At 42.1% G+C, this 16,781-nt stretch overlaps 2 protein-coding genes across 3 annotated transcripts in view; both read left to right on the plus strand.

Annotated features, from left to right (window-relative positions):
• rerg (RAS-like, estrogen-regulated, growth inhibitor) overlaps positions 1-5,671 on the plus strand; it is a 136,539-nt gene extending 130,868 nt beyond the window's left edge. For both annotated transcript variants that reach the window (XM_060902877.1, XM_060902879.1), the window contains exon 5: positions 5,201-5,671. In XM_060902877.1, coding sequence (XP_060758860.1) covers positions 5,201-5,629 — 429 coding nt within the window. In that variant the 3' untranslated portion in view covers positions 5,630-5,671. The remainder of the gene's footprint in view (positions 1-5,200) is intronic.
• Positions 5,672-14,803: 9,132 nt separating this feature from the next.
• LOC132870053 (uncharacterized) lies at positions 14,804-16,214 on the plus strand. The gene is made up of 2 exons (XM_060903597.1): positions 14,804-14,965; positions 15,282-16,214. Exons 1-2 carry the CDS (start codon positions 14,825-14,827, stop codon positions 15,996-15,998), a joined length of 858 nt encoding a protein of 285 aa, XP_060759580.1. The 5' UTR covers positions 14,804-14,824; the 3' UTR covers positions 15,999-16,214.
• The last annotated feature ends 567 nt before the right edge of the window (positions 16,215-16,781 follow it).

Here is a 16,781-nt window from a genome sequence, read left to right on the forward strand (position 1 = left end):
CACGCGCATTTCAACTTCCGTGAAAGAAAACCAAACATTTCTCGCTAGTGTGGACAGATGCACTAAACTGTACCGGTATACTTTGTATCAATACAGTTATACCACTTTTGTACCGGTATAAGTGTGAACACAGCATTATAGTAACTGTTACCACAGTGCTGTTGAAGGCTCAAATCTGATTGGTTACAAAGTGTTGATTAGTTTTCTAGAAAAGCACAGTTCTGACTCAAAGGAACTTGGAAAATTTGAAAAAAGAAAGTGTATAATAGTTATCATTCTAACTACATTTACTGGATATGAGCAATCACGCGCTCTGATTGGCTACTACTAGGATATCAGCTAATATACCGTGAGTAGAGAAAAACAAAATGGCGGAGCGTGTTGCTGAACCAACCGAGGATGAAATAAAAACTCTACTCGAAAACAAAGCCTTAAAGGCGCAACAAAATATGGAATAAAAGTATGTGATGGTAAGAACGTATCTTTTTTTTATTTTTCAAGAATTATTATTATTATAATTATTGCACTTTTCACAAATTGCTCGTCATTTCGCCGGTTTGTTTACATTCTAAGCGGAAATGATTTTGTTGGACGTTTTGTATAAAGTTTTTATTTATCAAATTTGCAAAAAAAAAAAAGTACTCTGTTTCTCAAAATCCAGTGAATGTGGATAGAATAAAAGTTATTCCACTCAATCTCGTCGTACACGGCTTAAAGCCAACTCAGTGCTACACGGCTAGTCGGCTATCAGCTCATATATGACTCGATTTTGTGGAATAGCTGTTAAATATAGTGTAAGGAGATGTTTAACACATGGAAGGAGTCTCTAGTAATTTAAATTCAGTTAAGGGTTCCGTGGTGTTGAAAGTCTTCCTGATTTTTTTTTTCTTTTCATTTTATCAACATGAAAAGCTGCACTTTCGTTGTATTGGTTTTGAGAGAGAGAGAGAACAAATGAGAGGTTTTTTATATTTGCTATAAATAAGTGATTACAGGGAGTCATTTGTTTCATAGACATTCTGCAACATTGTGCAACACTGTGCGAGGCTCAGAGCTGCGGCTGAAGTTACACTTTAACTGTAACTCTAAAGGCATAAAAAAGTACAATATGATGTTATTTTTTAAAAATAAAACAAACCCATAGAGAAAAGTAGGCAAGGCATGGCTTGCTTTTCCCTGAGGACTCTGCAATCATAATAGTTCATTCCAGAGCATGAGGGGGTCATGGTCATCGATTTTGGTGGGGCAGGACAACATTAATAAGGAAATAACCTCACTACGTCACCTGACTCATGCTTGACTTACAGTATATCAGCTACAGTCGAGGGAATTTTTAGAGTAACACAGGAATGGAGAGTTGAGAGACCACAACATACAGTGGGGCAAAAAAGTATTTAGTCAGTCACCAATTGTGCAAGTTCTCCCACTTAAAAAGATGAGAGAGGCCTGTAATTTTCATCATAGGTACACTTCAACTATGAGAGACAGAATGGGGGGAAGAATCCAGGAAATCACACTGTCTGACTTTTAAAGAATTTATTTGCAAATTATGGTGGAAAAAAAGTATTTGGTCAATAACAAAAGTTCATCTCAATACTTTGTTATATACCCTTTGTTGGCAATGATGGAGGTCAAATGTTTCCTGCAAGTCTTCACAAGGTTTTCACACACTGTTGCTGGTATTTTGGCCCATTCCTCCATGCAGATCTCCTCTAGAGCAGTGATGTTTTGGGGCTGTCGCTGGGCAACACGGACTTTCAACTCCCTCCAAAGATTTTCTATGGGGTTGAGATCTGGAGACTGGCTAGGCCACCCCAGGATCTTGAAATGCTTCTTACGAAGCCACTCCTTCGTTGCCCAGGCGGTGTGTTTGGGATCATTGTCATGCTGAAAGACCCAGACACATTTCATCTTCAATGCCCTTGCTGATGGAAGGAGGTTTTCACTCAAAATCTCACGATACATGGCCCCATTCATTCTTTCCTTTACACGGATCAGTCGTCCTGGTCCCTTTGCAGAAAAACAGCCCCAAAGCATGATGTTTCCACCCCCATGCTTCACAGTAGGTATGGTGTTCTTTGGATGCAACTCTCAGCATTCTTTCTCCTCCAAACATGGCAAGTTGAGTTTTTACCAAAAAGTTCTATTTTGGTTTCATCTGACCATATGACATTCTCCCAGTCCTCTTCTGGATCATCTAAATGCTCTCTAGCAAACTTCAGACGGGCCTGGACATGTACTGGCTTAAGCAGGGGGACACGTCTGGCACTGCAGGATTTGAGTCCCTGGTGGCGTAGTGTGTTACTGATGGTAGCCTTTGTTACTTTGGTCCCAGCTCTCTGCAGGTCATTCACTAGGTACCCCCGTGTGGTTCTGGGATTTTTGCTCACCGTTCTTGTGATCATTTTGACCCCACGGGGTGAGATCTTGCGTGGAGCCCCAGATCGAGGGAGATTATCAGTGGTCTTGTATGTCTTCCATTTTCTAATAATTGCTCCCACAGTTGATTTCTTCACACCAAGCTGCTTACCTATTGCAGATTCAGTCTTCCCAGCCTGGTGCAGGTCTACAGTTTTGTTTCTGGTGTCCTTTGACAGCTCTTTGGTCTTGGCCATAGTGGAGTTTGGAGTGTGACTGTTTGAGGTTGTGGACAGGTGTCTTTTATACTGATAACGAGTTCAAACAGGTGCCATTAATACAGGTAACGAGTGGAGGACAGAGGAGCCTCTTAAAGAAGAAATTACAGGTCTGTGAAAGCCAGAAATCTTGCTTGTTTCTAGGTGACCAAATACTTATTTTACCGAGGAATTTACCAATTAATTCATTAAAAATCCTACAATGTGATTTCCTGGATTCTTTCCCCCCATTTTGTCTCTCATAGTTGAAGTGTACCTATGATGAAATTTACAAGCCTCTCTCATCTTTTTAAGTGGGAGAACTTGCACACTTGATGACTGACTAAATACTTTTTTGTCCCACTGTATGGTCGGTCATCCAATATGCCCACGAGCAGATTATTTTGAGTGGTTTTAGATAGACATTTGTTCAGTTATGTTAGACACAGCAGGTGAGTTTCCTATCCTGAAAGAACCTGAAACTAGCCCACAAAATTTGGCATTGGAGAATGTAAACACATTGTCTTTCTTTTTCTCAGCGTCTGTGTGGGAAATAAGGTGACTGTGGTGCACACAGCATTTCTGATGTACGGATATATCTGCTTCATATTCCTGGTTTCCCTCTCCCAATATTTCCAGTATACAGTGTCTCACAATAGAAACAGTTCACACACTGTCTGCACTTATACTTTGTTTGTAGAAATGCAGTAGATCCATCCATCCATCATCTGTAGCCGCTTATCCTGTTCTATAGGGTCGCAGGTGAACTGGAGCCTATCCCAGCTGACTTTGGATGAGAGGCGGGGTACACCATGGACAAGTTGCCAGGTCATCACAGGGCTGACACAGAGACAAACAACCATTCACATTCACACCTACGGTCAATTTGGACCACCAATTAGCCTAACCTGCATGTCTTTGGGGGAAACCGGAGCACCCGGAGGAAACCCACGCAGACACGGGGAGAACATACAAACTCCACACAGAAAGGCCCTCGCTGGGCTCAAACCCAGGACCTTGCTGTGAGGCGACAGCGCTAACCACTAGACCACAGTGCTGTCCCAAAATGCAGTAGATGTCATTCTAATTATTTGCTATAAAACAAGATCCTTGCAGCCAAAAGTATTTTGAACTAGTCCAATTTGACTTAAAAAACAAACAAACAAACAAACAAACAAACAAAAAAAAACCACAACCATGGCCACCCTGTCATTAATTGTCCTCCATGTTGCTGCTCCCCTGAGCTTGGGGCAGCGTCATTTCTGCCCCAAAGTGCCTCTATTAGCACTTGTTGCAGTTCCCAGTTTGACCACTAGATACAATAATAACTCCATCCATTATCTGTAGCTGCTTATCCTATCCTACAGGGTCGTAGGCGAGCTGGAGCCTATCCCAGCTGACTATGGTCGAAAGGGCGGGGTACACCCTGGACAAGTTGTCAGGTCATCACAGGGCTGACACATAGACACAGACAACCATTCACACTCACATTCACATCTACAGTCAATTTAGAGCCACCAATTAGCCTAACCTGCATGTATTTTGGACTGTGGGGGAAACCGGAGCACCCGGACACGGGGAGAGCATGCAAACTCCACACAGAAAGGCCCTCGCCGGCATCGAACCCAGGACCTTCTTGCTGTGAGGCGACAGTACTAACCACTACACCACCGTGCCGCCCACAATAATAACTCTGCGAAACTAAATGGTGCAGTGAAAGGAAAGCAAATCAGTGGATTATCATTTTCAGAAACAGCAAGATTTCTAAATCGGTTACTCAATAGGCGTGATTAGTATTTCAGTCGAATTTAAAAAGTATGGAGTTATAAATCAGGACTTTATGAAGATAAACCTTTGTTGATTGGCTAATATACAGTACTGTAAGTGCAAAAGTATTAGGCATGTGTAAAAACAATGGCTTAAAAATAATGAAATGAAATGTTTCAAGATTAAAAAAATACTATAAACAGTAATCAGTAAGCCATAATAAATGAAACAAAGTCAATATTTGGTGTGAGACGACCCTTTGCTTAAAAAAAATAATTAAATGGTAGTCTGAGGTCCAGTGAGTGCAGTTTTATGCGGAAATGATCTGTAGGTTTTACTGAGCATCTTACAGAACCAGCCCCAGTTCTTCTGGACACTTTGACTGTCACACGCGCTTCTTCATTTTGCACCAAAACCCAGCAGCCTTCATTATGCTTTCTTTTTTAATCTGAAAAGTGCTCTCTTGTGTAATATGCTGCTCAGATACAACCTTTTTTTCTGTCACATTAAATTTTGTGCTGGAAAACGAACGTTTGGACTCTAAAATGTTTTTGTAATGTTTTGACTCAATAATATAGAAGTCATAAAATAGAAATCTACAACAAAGTTTGTATAAAAAAAAAAATAGGGTGCCGAAGACTTTTGCACAGTACTGTATATGATGGGGTTCTGTCCCAACTGCCCATTTTCTTATCCATGAAAGCATATACAGTAGGTCTTTCAGTACTTGTCCTGAAGCTACCATGGTTCTCTCCAGGGCTTTTGATGAAAGAATATAGGAGTTACTTGTTTTCATGCTTGTATTTCCGTTCATGCAGGAAGACTTGCTGCAGAAGGAGGGTCACATGCGTTGGGGTGATGGATTCGTGCTGGTCTATGACATCACTGATCGCAGCAGTTTTGAGGATGTGGGTCCACTGCGCAGCCTGCTCGAGGAGGTTCGGAAGCCACGGCATGTGCCACTGGTGCTAGTGGGCAACAAGGCCGACCTGGACCATGCGCGTCAAGTGGCTACGGAGGAGGGCGAACGGCTGGCTGCCGACATGGCATGTGCTTTCTACGAGTGCTCGGCGTGCGCAGGCACTGCAGGCACAGCAGGCACTGCAGGCACCGTGGCCGAGGCCTTCCATGAGTTGTGCCGTGAGGTTCGTCGTCGCCGTGCTGTCCAGGGCAAAAGCAGGCGCCGTAGCTCCACCACTCACGTCAAGCAGGCCATCAACAAGATGCTCACCAAGATCAGCAGCTAGGGAAAGACGATGTTATGAGAGGTTGGAAAAGTGGCTAAAGGAAATGGGGGGGGGGGGGGGGGGGGGGAGTAAATAAATCACAAGCGCCTAGAGAGCTGGCCAATGGGAGGGTGATGTGTTTGATTGGCTTTGCCAAGAATCAAAAGCATTTTTTTTTAAAGAAAAGAGAAAGTTATGCTGTTCTGGATGGATAAAAGAAACTATTATTCAAATCCAACTACTTTTTATTAACATCCCATGAATAAGATGCTGGTATGAAATATGTCTCCAGAACCATGATGGAGCATCAAAGAAACAAACAAACAAACAAACAAAAAACCAGGAGTACTACCGGCATGTAAACCATACAACAAGAAGATTAGACAAGTGTACAAAGCACAGTTTGAGTAGAATGACAATTTCAATCCAGAATGATAAACACACAGCGTACTACACATCCGATCAGCAGCAGCATCAGAGTACGCGTTTCCGTGAGTTGCTCAAGCTACCCAGCGTGCTCTCTGTACACAGTGCTCTGTTGTCAAGTGAAAAACAAGCTGACGCACAGAGATTTTCCATAGTGTCCTGTGCCATAGCTTGTACTGTACAGGAATGTTTTTTTTTTTTATGCTCCAAACCCTCCCCGCGTATATTTGTCCTCCAGGCTATAATGATTCAGTGAAACGTCAGCAGTTATCAGAGTGACAGATTGCATTCACTGTATGCTGCACGTTGGCCCTTTCGATACGGTCATCAAAGAAATCATCGTCCACTATCATCCCTCATCGTAAAGTCTTCATGTGACATTTTTGGAATCGGAAATATTTCTCCAAACATCTTGGAACATGTTTATTCTGAAGATTATATCTTAAACATGGACATGTGTTTTTTTTTTGTTTTGTTGTTGTTGTTTTTTTTCCTCTGGAATGGAGTGAAGCTGTAAAGATGGGCCTTGAAGCAGCCCGTGTTTTTTTTAAGTTCCTTTCTCAAAGAGCCTTTCTGTTCTTATCGCTTTCATGTTACAACCCACATGGACTTGTTTATCCAGCGCTACTCTTTCCTCTAAACTCCGTCCTTGTTCGTTCTTAAAGGGGCCGGCTCACCCTTCCCAGACATCCAATTTGTTGTTTTTGTTTTCAGCTGCTACTCTGCTAGGTCTCTCTTACCCCTTTTCCACCAAATCAGTTCCAGGGCTGGTTCGGGGCCAGTGCTGGTGCTGGTTCACAACTCGTTCAACTTGCGAGCCAGCTGAGAACCAGTTTGCTTTTCCATAGCTCGCGGTGCTAAGCGGAGCCACGTCAGTTACGTCGCTGTATACATCAGTTACGTCGCTGTATACGTCAGTTACATCGCTATGTTTACATAAACCTTGGCGTGAATATCAAAGCAAAAACAACACGGAAGAAGCAGCAGCAGCAACAACAACAATAATAATGGATGACTTCGCATTTGTACAGCTGCTGCTTCTCGTCGCTAAAAAATGGCGATCTTTCGCGGTCTTGTTATTGTTGTTGGTCTTAACAACTCCGCCCCCCCGCTGACGTAAGCGGTTCTTTCCTCTGGCCCAGCAGAGAGTTGGTGATAGCCTGGAACCGGTTTTTCTGGCCCCAGAGCCAGTTCTTTGTCAGTGAAAACAGAAAACCCGGTTCCAAACTAAGCACTGGCCCCGAACCAGCCCTGGAACTGCTTTGGTGGAAAAGGGGCATCTGTGCAGCAAATCCTCCCAAATTCACTGTCAGTGATCCCTTCGAATGCCATCTCGATCTTTTTCCTTCGTCTACATGCCATACATGTCATGAAAGATTTGAACAAACTATGCCTTATCGTTTCTTTCCTTCACAGCCGAGCACGAGGCGGCTGAGGCCGGTTCGGCTCCATTACAACAGAATAATCATGTGAAAATGAGAATTTAAAATATGGATACTTGGACAAAATATTGTATCTTCAATTTCTTGTTACAATCTAAGCTCTATGGCCTAGGATGTCGCCAAATTGTTGCGGATTGTTTTTGGAATATTGCTAGCATCGATAATGGTGCTACTTGGCGCAGAGGATTCTGGGAAGTCTGAGACACATTTTAAAAATACCTTTAATTCTGAATAATATACAGTACATGACTGCCTTAATATCTCAAATGAATCATCAGATAGATAATGTGTACTGTACAGTATAATTAGAGCAGAAGTAGCCATGGTTACATGCTAGCATGTTTCAGGCCAGTTTTTTTTTTTCTAATAAAAATGGTCACATATTGTAATATAATGATCAGTGTGAGATGGAATACCACACTGTCCCTCTTGCTGTGCACTAAATAAAGATGACAGATAAAAAAAATTTATATATTGTCATGAGAAGAAATGAAACATGGGTCTTCATGTCTCTCAGCGTCTTTCTCTTTTTCCTCCATCGCCAGGACAGCCCTGGTTCACAGACACTGTCATGTCACATATTGTCTAATACAGTGAAAAGTTGCACACTGGTTATGATCAGTGAAAGCTAGGGCTCGAGTCAGGTCCAAGACCAGAATGAGCCAAGATCAAGGCAAGACATAGTCATAATGGGGTCAAAGTCAGGTCAAAATGAAGTCCAAATGAAAGCACAACTGAGTCAAGATCGACAAATCCTTTTTGAGGCCAAGTCCTTACTTTTTGGCTTCTTTCATACATTGTGCCGATCCTTAGGCTATGTTTTTCAGAATTAGGAATTACTTCTTGTCAAACTTTGTGAATCTGAAAAAGAAAAGGTTTATTTATTTATTACAAATTTTGACCAAGACCACATTTAGCGAGACCAATGCCAAAAATAAGACAATCCCAAGTGCGACTACCAATACAGAACCAATACAGAAAATGTCTCATGTTTGGAGTGCGGTATAGCGACAGCTCAGAGGCATTAGCTATATCTTGTATTTTGTTGCTTCTGAGGCAACATCAGAAGTACAATCTAGCAAGAGCATTTAAAATTTTTGACCCCTTGCTATGGCAGTACAGGAGACAGCTAAAAACTACGCCTTTCTGCATCTTCAGACATGGTAGCATTGAAGCCAAAGGTGAACAAAGGTAAAATATGGAAACCCAATTCACTGATGGGGGAAGAATGTCTCATCTCATCTCATCTCATTATCTGTAGCCGCTTTATCCTGTTCTACAGGGTCGCAGGCAAGCTGGAGCCTATCCCAGCTGACTACGGGCGAAAGGCGGGGTACACCCTGGACAAGTCGCCAGGTCATCACAGGGCTGACACATAGACACAGACGACCATTCATACTCACATTCACACCTACGGTCAATTTAGAGTCACCAGTTAACCTAACCTGCATGTCTTTGGACTGTGGGGGAAACCGGAGCACCCGGAGGAAACCCACGCGGACACGGGCAGAACATGCAAACTCCGCACAGAAAGGCCCTCGCCGGCCACGTGGCTCGAACCCAGGACCTTCTTGCTGTGAGGCGACAGCGCTAACCACTACACCACCGTGCCGCCCGGGGGAAGAATGTGTGCCGTGAAAAAGATGCATTTGCTTCTGGTAGCAGTTACTTTCCCTTCATGCCAAATTTGTCTTGGTGAACTTTGACCTAGCAAAAGTCTCTTCAAAATCACATGCCATTCAGAATGACTGTAATCCCCAGATTTTTCAGAAATTGCTGATCTCCTGGGGTTTTCGCACACAACAGTCTCTAGAGTTGACACAGAATGGTGCAAAAAAACGAAAAACACTGAGTGAGCGACCGACAGTTCTGTGGTTGGAAACAAACACCTTGTTGACAAGAGAGGTCAGGGGAAAATGGACAGATTGGTTCGAGCTTTTTGGTCAGGAAGGATATAGTAAAAAAAAAAGTATTTTTTTTTCTTTTAGAGACTGACCATCTGAAATTGTCACACACAACAGTCTCTAGAGTTTATACAGAATTCTCTGGGGGAGGAACAAAAAAAAAAAAAAAAGGTGTAGTGGGCGGAAACACCTTCTTGATGACAGAGAATGGCCAAACATGTTTGACAGGAAGGCTATGGTAACTGAAATAGCCACTCTTTACAACCATGTTGAGCAGACACGCATCTCAGAATGGATATCGAACCGTGGATGTGCTCCAACATCAGGTTCCACTCCTGTCAGCCAAGAACAGGAATCTGAAGTCACAGTGGGCACAGGTTCAGAAAAACTGGATGGTAGAACATTGGAAACAGCTTTTCCTGGACTTTTTCCAATCAGGTCTGTGCACTGATACCCAGATTTATTAAAAAAGTCAGTTGATCAACAGCAAAGGTGGACAGTAACGAAGTACATTTACTTGAGTACTGTACTTAAGTACACTTTTTGAGTATCTGTATTTTACTTGAGTATTAATTTTTTTGGAAACTTATGACTTTAACTTCACTACATTTGAAAGACAAATATCGTACTTTTCACTCCACTACATTTCTATCAAGCTCCTCGTTACTCGTTACTATGAAGCAACTTTGAAAGTAGAGGTTTTTTCTTTTCTAAAATGTGATTGTTTTTTTTTTTTTTGCAGGTGACACTGAGACAGTCTATCAGTAATCACTAGGGTCAGGTCATGTCCATAGACTGTATAAAATCAAGTTTAGTGATTTCTCAACAGCATTATTTAACACGATCAGTTGATGGCGAAATGGAAGGAGGTGGTTCTTCTGGGGAATGCATGCCCCCATGGTTCTATAGCTAAAACCCATCCATCCACCTAGCAATTATCTGTAGCCACTTATCCTTCTACAGGGTCGCAGGCAAGCTGGAGCCTATCCCAGCTGACTACGGGCGAAAGGCGGGGTACACCCTGGACAAGTCACCAGATCATTGCAGGGCTGACACATAGACACAGACAACCATTCACACCTACGGTCAATTTAGAGTCACCAGTTAACCTAACCTGCATGTCTTTGGGGGAAACCGGAGCACCTGGAGGAAACCCACGCGGACACGGGGAGAACATGCAAACTCCGCACAGAAAGGCCCTCGTCGGCCACGGGGCTCGAACCCGGACCTTCTTGCTGTGAGGCGACAGTGCTAACTACTACACCACCGTGATGGCTCCAATTACGGTTTCACTCTTGTAGCTAAAACCCATGTTTCAGTTTTCTGAAAGGAATAAAGAGTTGTTTCATTTCAAATGTTTGCTTTGTTTGCCTAAAACGAACCACATCACGGCCTACAAAAACTCACCATCCAACCTGCAGAAGCATATTGAGGTATATAAACGTTTTATTCCAAGAGGAAGCTTGCAATGAGGCTGTCTGTGCTTTTAGAGCTAGCAATAACGTTGCAATAGCTACACAGTCTGGTTAGTCAAATGACTTTCTATGGATTTACTCACCAAGTTGCCATTGTCTTATCCACGGCTAACGTTAACACATAGCTAGTTAACTTGGACACTGTTAGTTATCATGTAAAAATGGAGTTACACTAACATGAATAATGTTAACTTACCTGAAGTACTTTCAGAAATGTTTTAGCATCATCTTGCCAAATAAACAGAATGTAGAAATCGTTCTTTTCTAGTAGTGTTAGCTACCCAATATGATTTTGAGTTTGAAAAGAGTTTGCTAGCATGTCAGGTGGAGTTTCACTGACTAGCTAGCTTAACGTTAAACCACCATGATGGCACAGCATGCATTCATTTTGTAAATCCAGTCGGTTGCTTCAGAGGCATTTGGTTTTGTAAGCATTGTGGCAATAATACAACAATGCGTTGACAGAAAATGTAGTTTTAATACTTAAATATTTTTAAAAGGAAGAACTTCAGTACTTTAACTTTAGTAAAAATTTGACTGGACAACTTTCACTTGTATCGGAGTCACATTTAACCAGAGGGATCTGTACTTTGACTTAAGTAATGAAGTTGGGTACTTTGTCCACCTCTGATCAACAGTAAATATGTTTCACGACAGTTGTGGATGGTTTCTTTTGATGAGCAGTATCATATGGATATGAACCACACATTGTGAATTTTCTAACAAATGTGTATGCATTAAGCAGCTTGGTTATAAATCCAAATAATAGAGTTCCAGTCATCCATAAAAAAGCTGCCGTACTGAATGTGACACGCTGCTGCATTCATATTTTAACCAGTGACACTCAGCCACAGCATATAATATAACAATATAATTATATATTAATTATATAATCAAGCAATAAATAAATAATAATTCTTGGTAGTGACACTGCTTGGTACCTTCAAAGGAATCATACCATGACTTCCTCATACAAATAAAATATGACACAAATGCTTTATAGTGACAAGATATATACTGTATGTTATTTACCAGCTGGGAGGTCCGTATGGTGAAATACCGTGACCGAGGTCTTGAAAGTACTGAGCGAGGCCCTCTGGGCCGAGGTCAGTATTCAAGGCCGAGGTCACAGTATTTCACCATACGGACCGACCTTAAGCTGGTAAGTAATATATTTATTTTTTTCTTTACCAAATTCTAACAGAAAACAAGAGCGCCCGAAAGGGAAAACCGAGCCGAGCCGCCATTTTGAATCCTCATTCACGGCTGTAATGCAAATGGCTTCCTCCTCGGTATACAAGTGCACTTCCATGGCAGGAAAAAACAACATTTTGCTGCCTATGTAGTCCCCTATTTATACAAAATTTGAGTCATTCAGGATTCAGCCATGTTTTTGCCCGGCGTTAGCAACAGTTAGAGGTTTTTAGTTTTCTCCTGAAATGTTTTCTTTTATTTCTTCTTCCTCAGGGTAGTAAAACTCGCTTTCATTGTGAACACTGTCGTTATCGCTATCCATGCTGTAAAATTAATGCTGTTCTCCTGAGAAATGCAAAAATAAATGTTGACAAAAATTGCTGCTATGTTTGTTGTTGTTGTGAACGAACGAGTCGCCAGAGGTCCATAACCGGGGTCTGTAACTGGGGTCCGTATCGTAGGATACGGACCCGCTCGCCAGCCAATCAGAGCGCAGGATTTAATGGAAACCGGACCGCAAAAAAATTTAATTATTTTATTCACACACACTCATATCTCCCATCATATAAAGTCCAAAGACTTCCAGTCCTCCTAAAAATGACCTATTCCTGAACCAGTCCATAACTAGAACGCACAACTCACAAATACACCACACTGTTCTGTTCAAGGTATGCACACAGAGAGGTAAACTAGTGTCTTAAAACTGTTGTAATGTGGTTAGGATTGCTAGTGATGTGTAAAATATGGGAACATTAATTTGGAGGCAGATGGTTTACATCCGTTTCAGACACTGCAGCAGATTTGGGTAGCAGGTGGCTCGGCCTGACGCAGAGCTAATTTCACAAAACTAGTATCTAAACCAGCAAGATACATACAACTACACATAACTTTATAAACATAATGTCAGATTACACCAGTGTTGGATTTTACAGTAATGAGTTGAATTTTTAGTTTTTTTTTCTAAAGAAAAGGAACACTATACTATATATCATTCACTGAATGTAAAATATATCACATTTGCACTATGAACATGAAGTCAGGTTAAAAATAAGCTGTCACAGATAATTCTGTCTGTGAGTTATATTTTAGGCAAACAACATTTCTTAACAAAATAAAATTAGATTCTTTCAGGAGAACGTTACGTCACGTTTCACATTTCGCACTGATGTTGTGACATAATTGTTGTAGAATGATCACTTCTAATGCTGTGGCTCCTCTCACACTCCAGATCTGCCAGGTAAATCATGATGCTTTATGTTTGTGGAGCTTCTGCACCTGTGATGCAATTTCTGATGCTGTTGATGGTTCGACATGTTAACCTTAAAGCCTGCACTTTCAAAAAAGACAGTTTATGCGCCATACTCGCCCTTATTTCAGTGGATATTTTCTGAAATTTCTCCTTGGGGATCAGTAAGGTACATCTACCCATCCATCCATTCATTCTTGCATCCTTCCATCCACCCACCCATCCACTATCCATCTTTCCATCCATCCACCTACCCATCCATCCTTCCATCCATCCACCTACCCATCCATCCTTCCATCCATCCACCCTTCCATTATCTACCCATCCATCTGTCTATCCATCTGCCTACCCATCCATCCTTCTATCCATCCTTCCATCCATCTAGCCATCCATCCTTCTATCCATCCATCTATCCATCCACCCACCCTTCCACCCATCCATCCATCCATCCATCCATCCATCCATCCACTCATCCATCTATCCATCTACCCATCCATCCTTCTGTCCATCCATCCACCCATCCACTCATCCATCCACCCACCCATCCACTCAGCTACCCATCCATCCATCCATCCACTCAATGCTGTCAACTGTAGAACTAAAAAGACCTAAGAAGACAATACCATTTGACTTTAAAGTACACAATTAAGCAATATCCCATGAGCAAGCATGCAGGTTATACTGAATATCAGAAAGGCTGTGATTCGGTGGTGTAGTGTCCTGTAGGATGAGTGTCATAGCTTATCACAATCATGCTGACATTCACTACAACTGCACAATTGCATGTGTGATGTTACTTTACAGTTTTTCTCAATTGGTTTGGCTCATTTCCTGAAACTGAGATGACATTCTCAAAATAACATGGACAAATCCCCAAACCCACTTGCAACTTCTCACAACAGATTGGCATTTCTCATTGCTTTCGTCAAATTGCAAATCCTTTGTACATGTCTCCGGTGTCTAGTGCATCCTTGCAAATGGTTATGTACAAGTGGCCCACAGTTAACACAATCATCCCACATTTAGCTCAACTTCCAAATGAATATATGTTCATAATCTATCCCAATTAGCTGCTTCTCAATGTTATGGTCGTTCCCTCCAAAACATGTCAGAACAATTTCATCGTATAAGCCATCATATGCAGAATAGTCTGCTCAATTGTCAAAATTAGTCAAGGACATAATACAATATAGTATATATATATATATTTTTGTCAGAAGAATTTGGAAGATTTTTGGAATAAATACATGGCAGTTAGGTGAATAAGTGACAGGTGAATTCAGGTTTAGACTAACGATGGAGGAGTTTCCCACATCACAGATGACCAATCCAACAGTTTGTGGAGTTACCTGGCAGGTGTTGTGTATGACTGTGCCTACGGCCATACATGTATATATAGAGCTTGGCCTGGTGCCAGTACTATTTGCAGAATGAATATGGAGGAACCTCAACAAGGTCAACTTCCAGCTGGAGGAAGGGGAAGAGGAAGAGATGGAGGAGGAAGGAGAGGAAGAGGAAGAGGGGTGCGTATGCGTGGTGGTGGAGTAGGGGGAAGAGGGCGAGGCGTGCGTAGGCATCACACTGTCCCCGATGAAATTAGAGCCACCATTATTGACCATGTTGTCAGGAATACAGAGAGGGTAAAAGAACTGCGGTACCAGTATGTGCAGGTAAGTCAATTACTGTATTTGTTTTCCACCATTGTAACCTATACACTATGCAGAGGTTCAAAGTTTGGGGGGTTTTCCGTATCTTTACTGTACCTTTGGAATCCAGTATCTGACCACAGAATTTTGCCTAAGAACTGTAACAGAAAACTGTGATTAGTATTTCTCCATTTTGTGTCACATACCAGCTGGAGTATCTCTGCATAGGCCAGCATAGGTTTGGAACCGTTGCAGGTTATATTGACTTTGTGAAGAAGATATTACTGCTGTGTATGACCCATCTGCATGATTTGGTTTTACCTGTGTTTCTCTTTTGTAGAGAATAATGGCATTGGAGGGAATAGAAACACCTCATCTCCTGGTGTTTGTGGACGAGGCAGGTTTCAATCTGGCCAAGTGCCGCAGGCGCGGACGTAACATCATTGGCCAGCGGGCCACAGTAGACGTCCCGGGTCAAAGAGGAGGAAATATCACAATGTGTGCGGCCATTTCTGACAATGGTGTGGCCACACATATTGCAAGCCTAGGCCCATACAACACGCAGAGGCTCCTCCTCTACCTGGATCGTCTGTATGTGGATTTGGTCCCCGAGAATGAAAGGGGACTCGAAGCGCCCCACCTATCACAATTTGTCATTGTGTGGGACAATGTCAGCTTTCACCGTGGCCCACTCATCAGAGCGTGGTTCGACACCCATCCAAGGATGCGTAATGTTTTTTTACCACCATACTCGCCATTCCTCAATCCCATTGAAGAATTTTTTTCTGCTTGGAGGTGGAGGGTTTATGAACGCCACATTGGGGATCAGAGGTCTCTCCTCAATGCCATGGATGCTGCCTGCGATGACATCACAGGCGATCAGTGTCGGGGTTGGCTAAGACATTCACGCCGCTTCTTTCCACGCTGCATCGCAAGGGAGAACATCCGGTGCGATGTTGATGAAAATCTGTGGCCAAACAGAGAGCAGCGGATGGATGGCCTGGAGGATGAGGAAGGCTACCAGGAGAGGGTGGGGGAAGACAGCAACAGCGACTAATCCAAGTGTTAAACTTGTGGAACTTGCTTTTTTCAATTCCTTTTTTGGTTCATGTTTATATTTTGTGATATAGCCTATAGACGCATGACATCACATGCAGGAGGTAAATGCATATTTTCCTTTTACTGTATACCTATACTCTCTGTTCGTAATGCAGTAATGCATGCAATTTTGTTTGTGTGAAAATTGTGTGAATAAACAATTTCTTTGGTGAAATGAGTGCACTGTGTGTGGTGTCAAACTTTGGAGGCTGCTGTCACTGTAAAACCCTATTTCTCCAGTTTTATATATAATAGTATTCCTTTAGCTAGACCTCTGACAAACTGTCTAAGCATTTTGACTTGCAGTGCTTACACGATGCCAAAGGGACAATGCATTTTGGGGGTATTGACTATTTATTTGAGAAGGATATTTAGTTTTAACACATGGATAAACTGTTTTGGGAGAGATATGAGCATTTGCAGATGATCCATGTAATTGTGTTGAGCCATCCAGGTCATTTAGACAGAAGCACTTAATGAACAAAAATGAGGCCAAGCAATTGAGAAGGATCTATGCCATTTTTATGGTACTGACTATTTACATGGGAAAGGGATTTCCTTTTGAAGCGTGAATGAATGGTTTTGGGAGAGATATGACATTTTGCTGGTTATCTGAAGGGTTGTGCAGAGCTGTATCACTGTTTCGCAAAATGACCTTATAGTTATAGGAATGTCATCTCAGTTTCAAGAAATGAGCCAAACCAATTGAGAAAAACTGTAATGCAACAGTTCTAATCTAATA

The sequence above is a fragment of the Neoarius graeffei genome, chromosome 21, assembly GCF_027579695.1.
Source record: "Neoarius graeffei isolate fNeoGra1 chromosome 21, fNeoGra1.pri, whole genome shotgun sequence".
In the NCBI taxonomy this organism is placed as follows: Eukaryota; Metazoa; Chordata; class Actinopteri; order Siluriformes; family Ariidae; genus Neoarius; species Neoarius graeffei.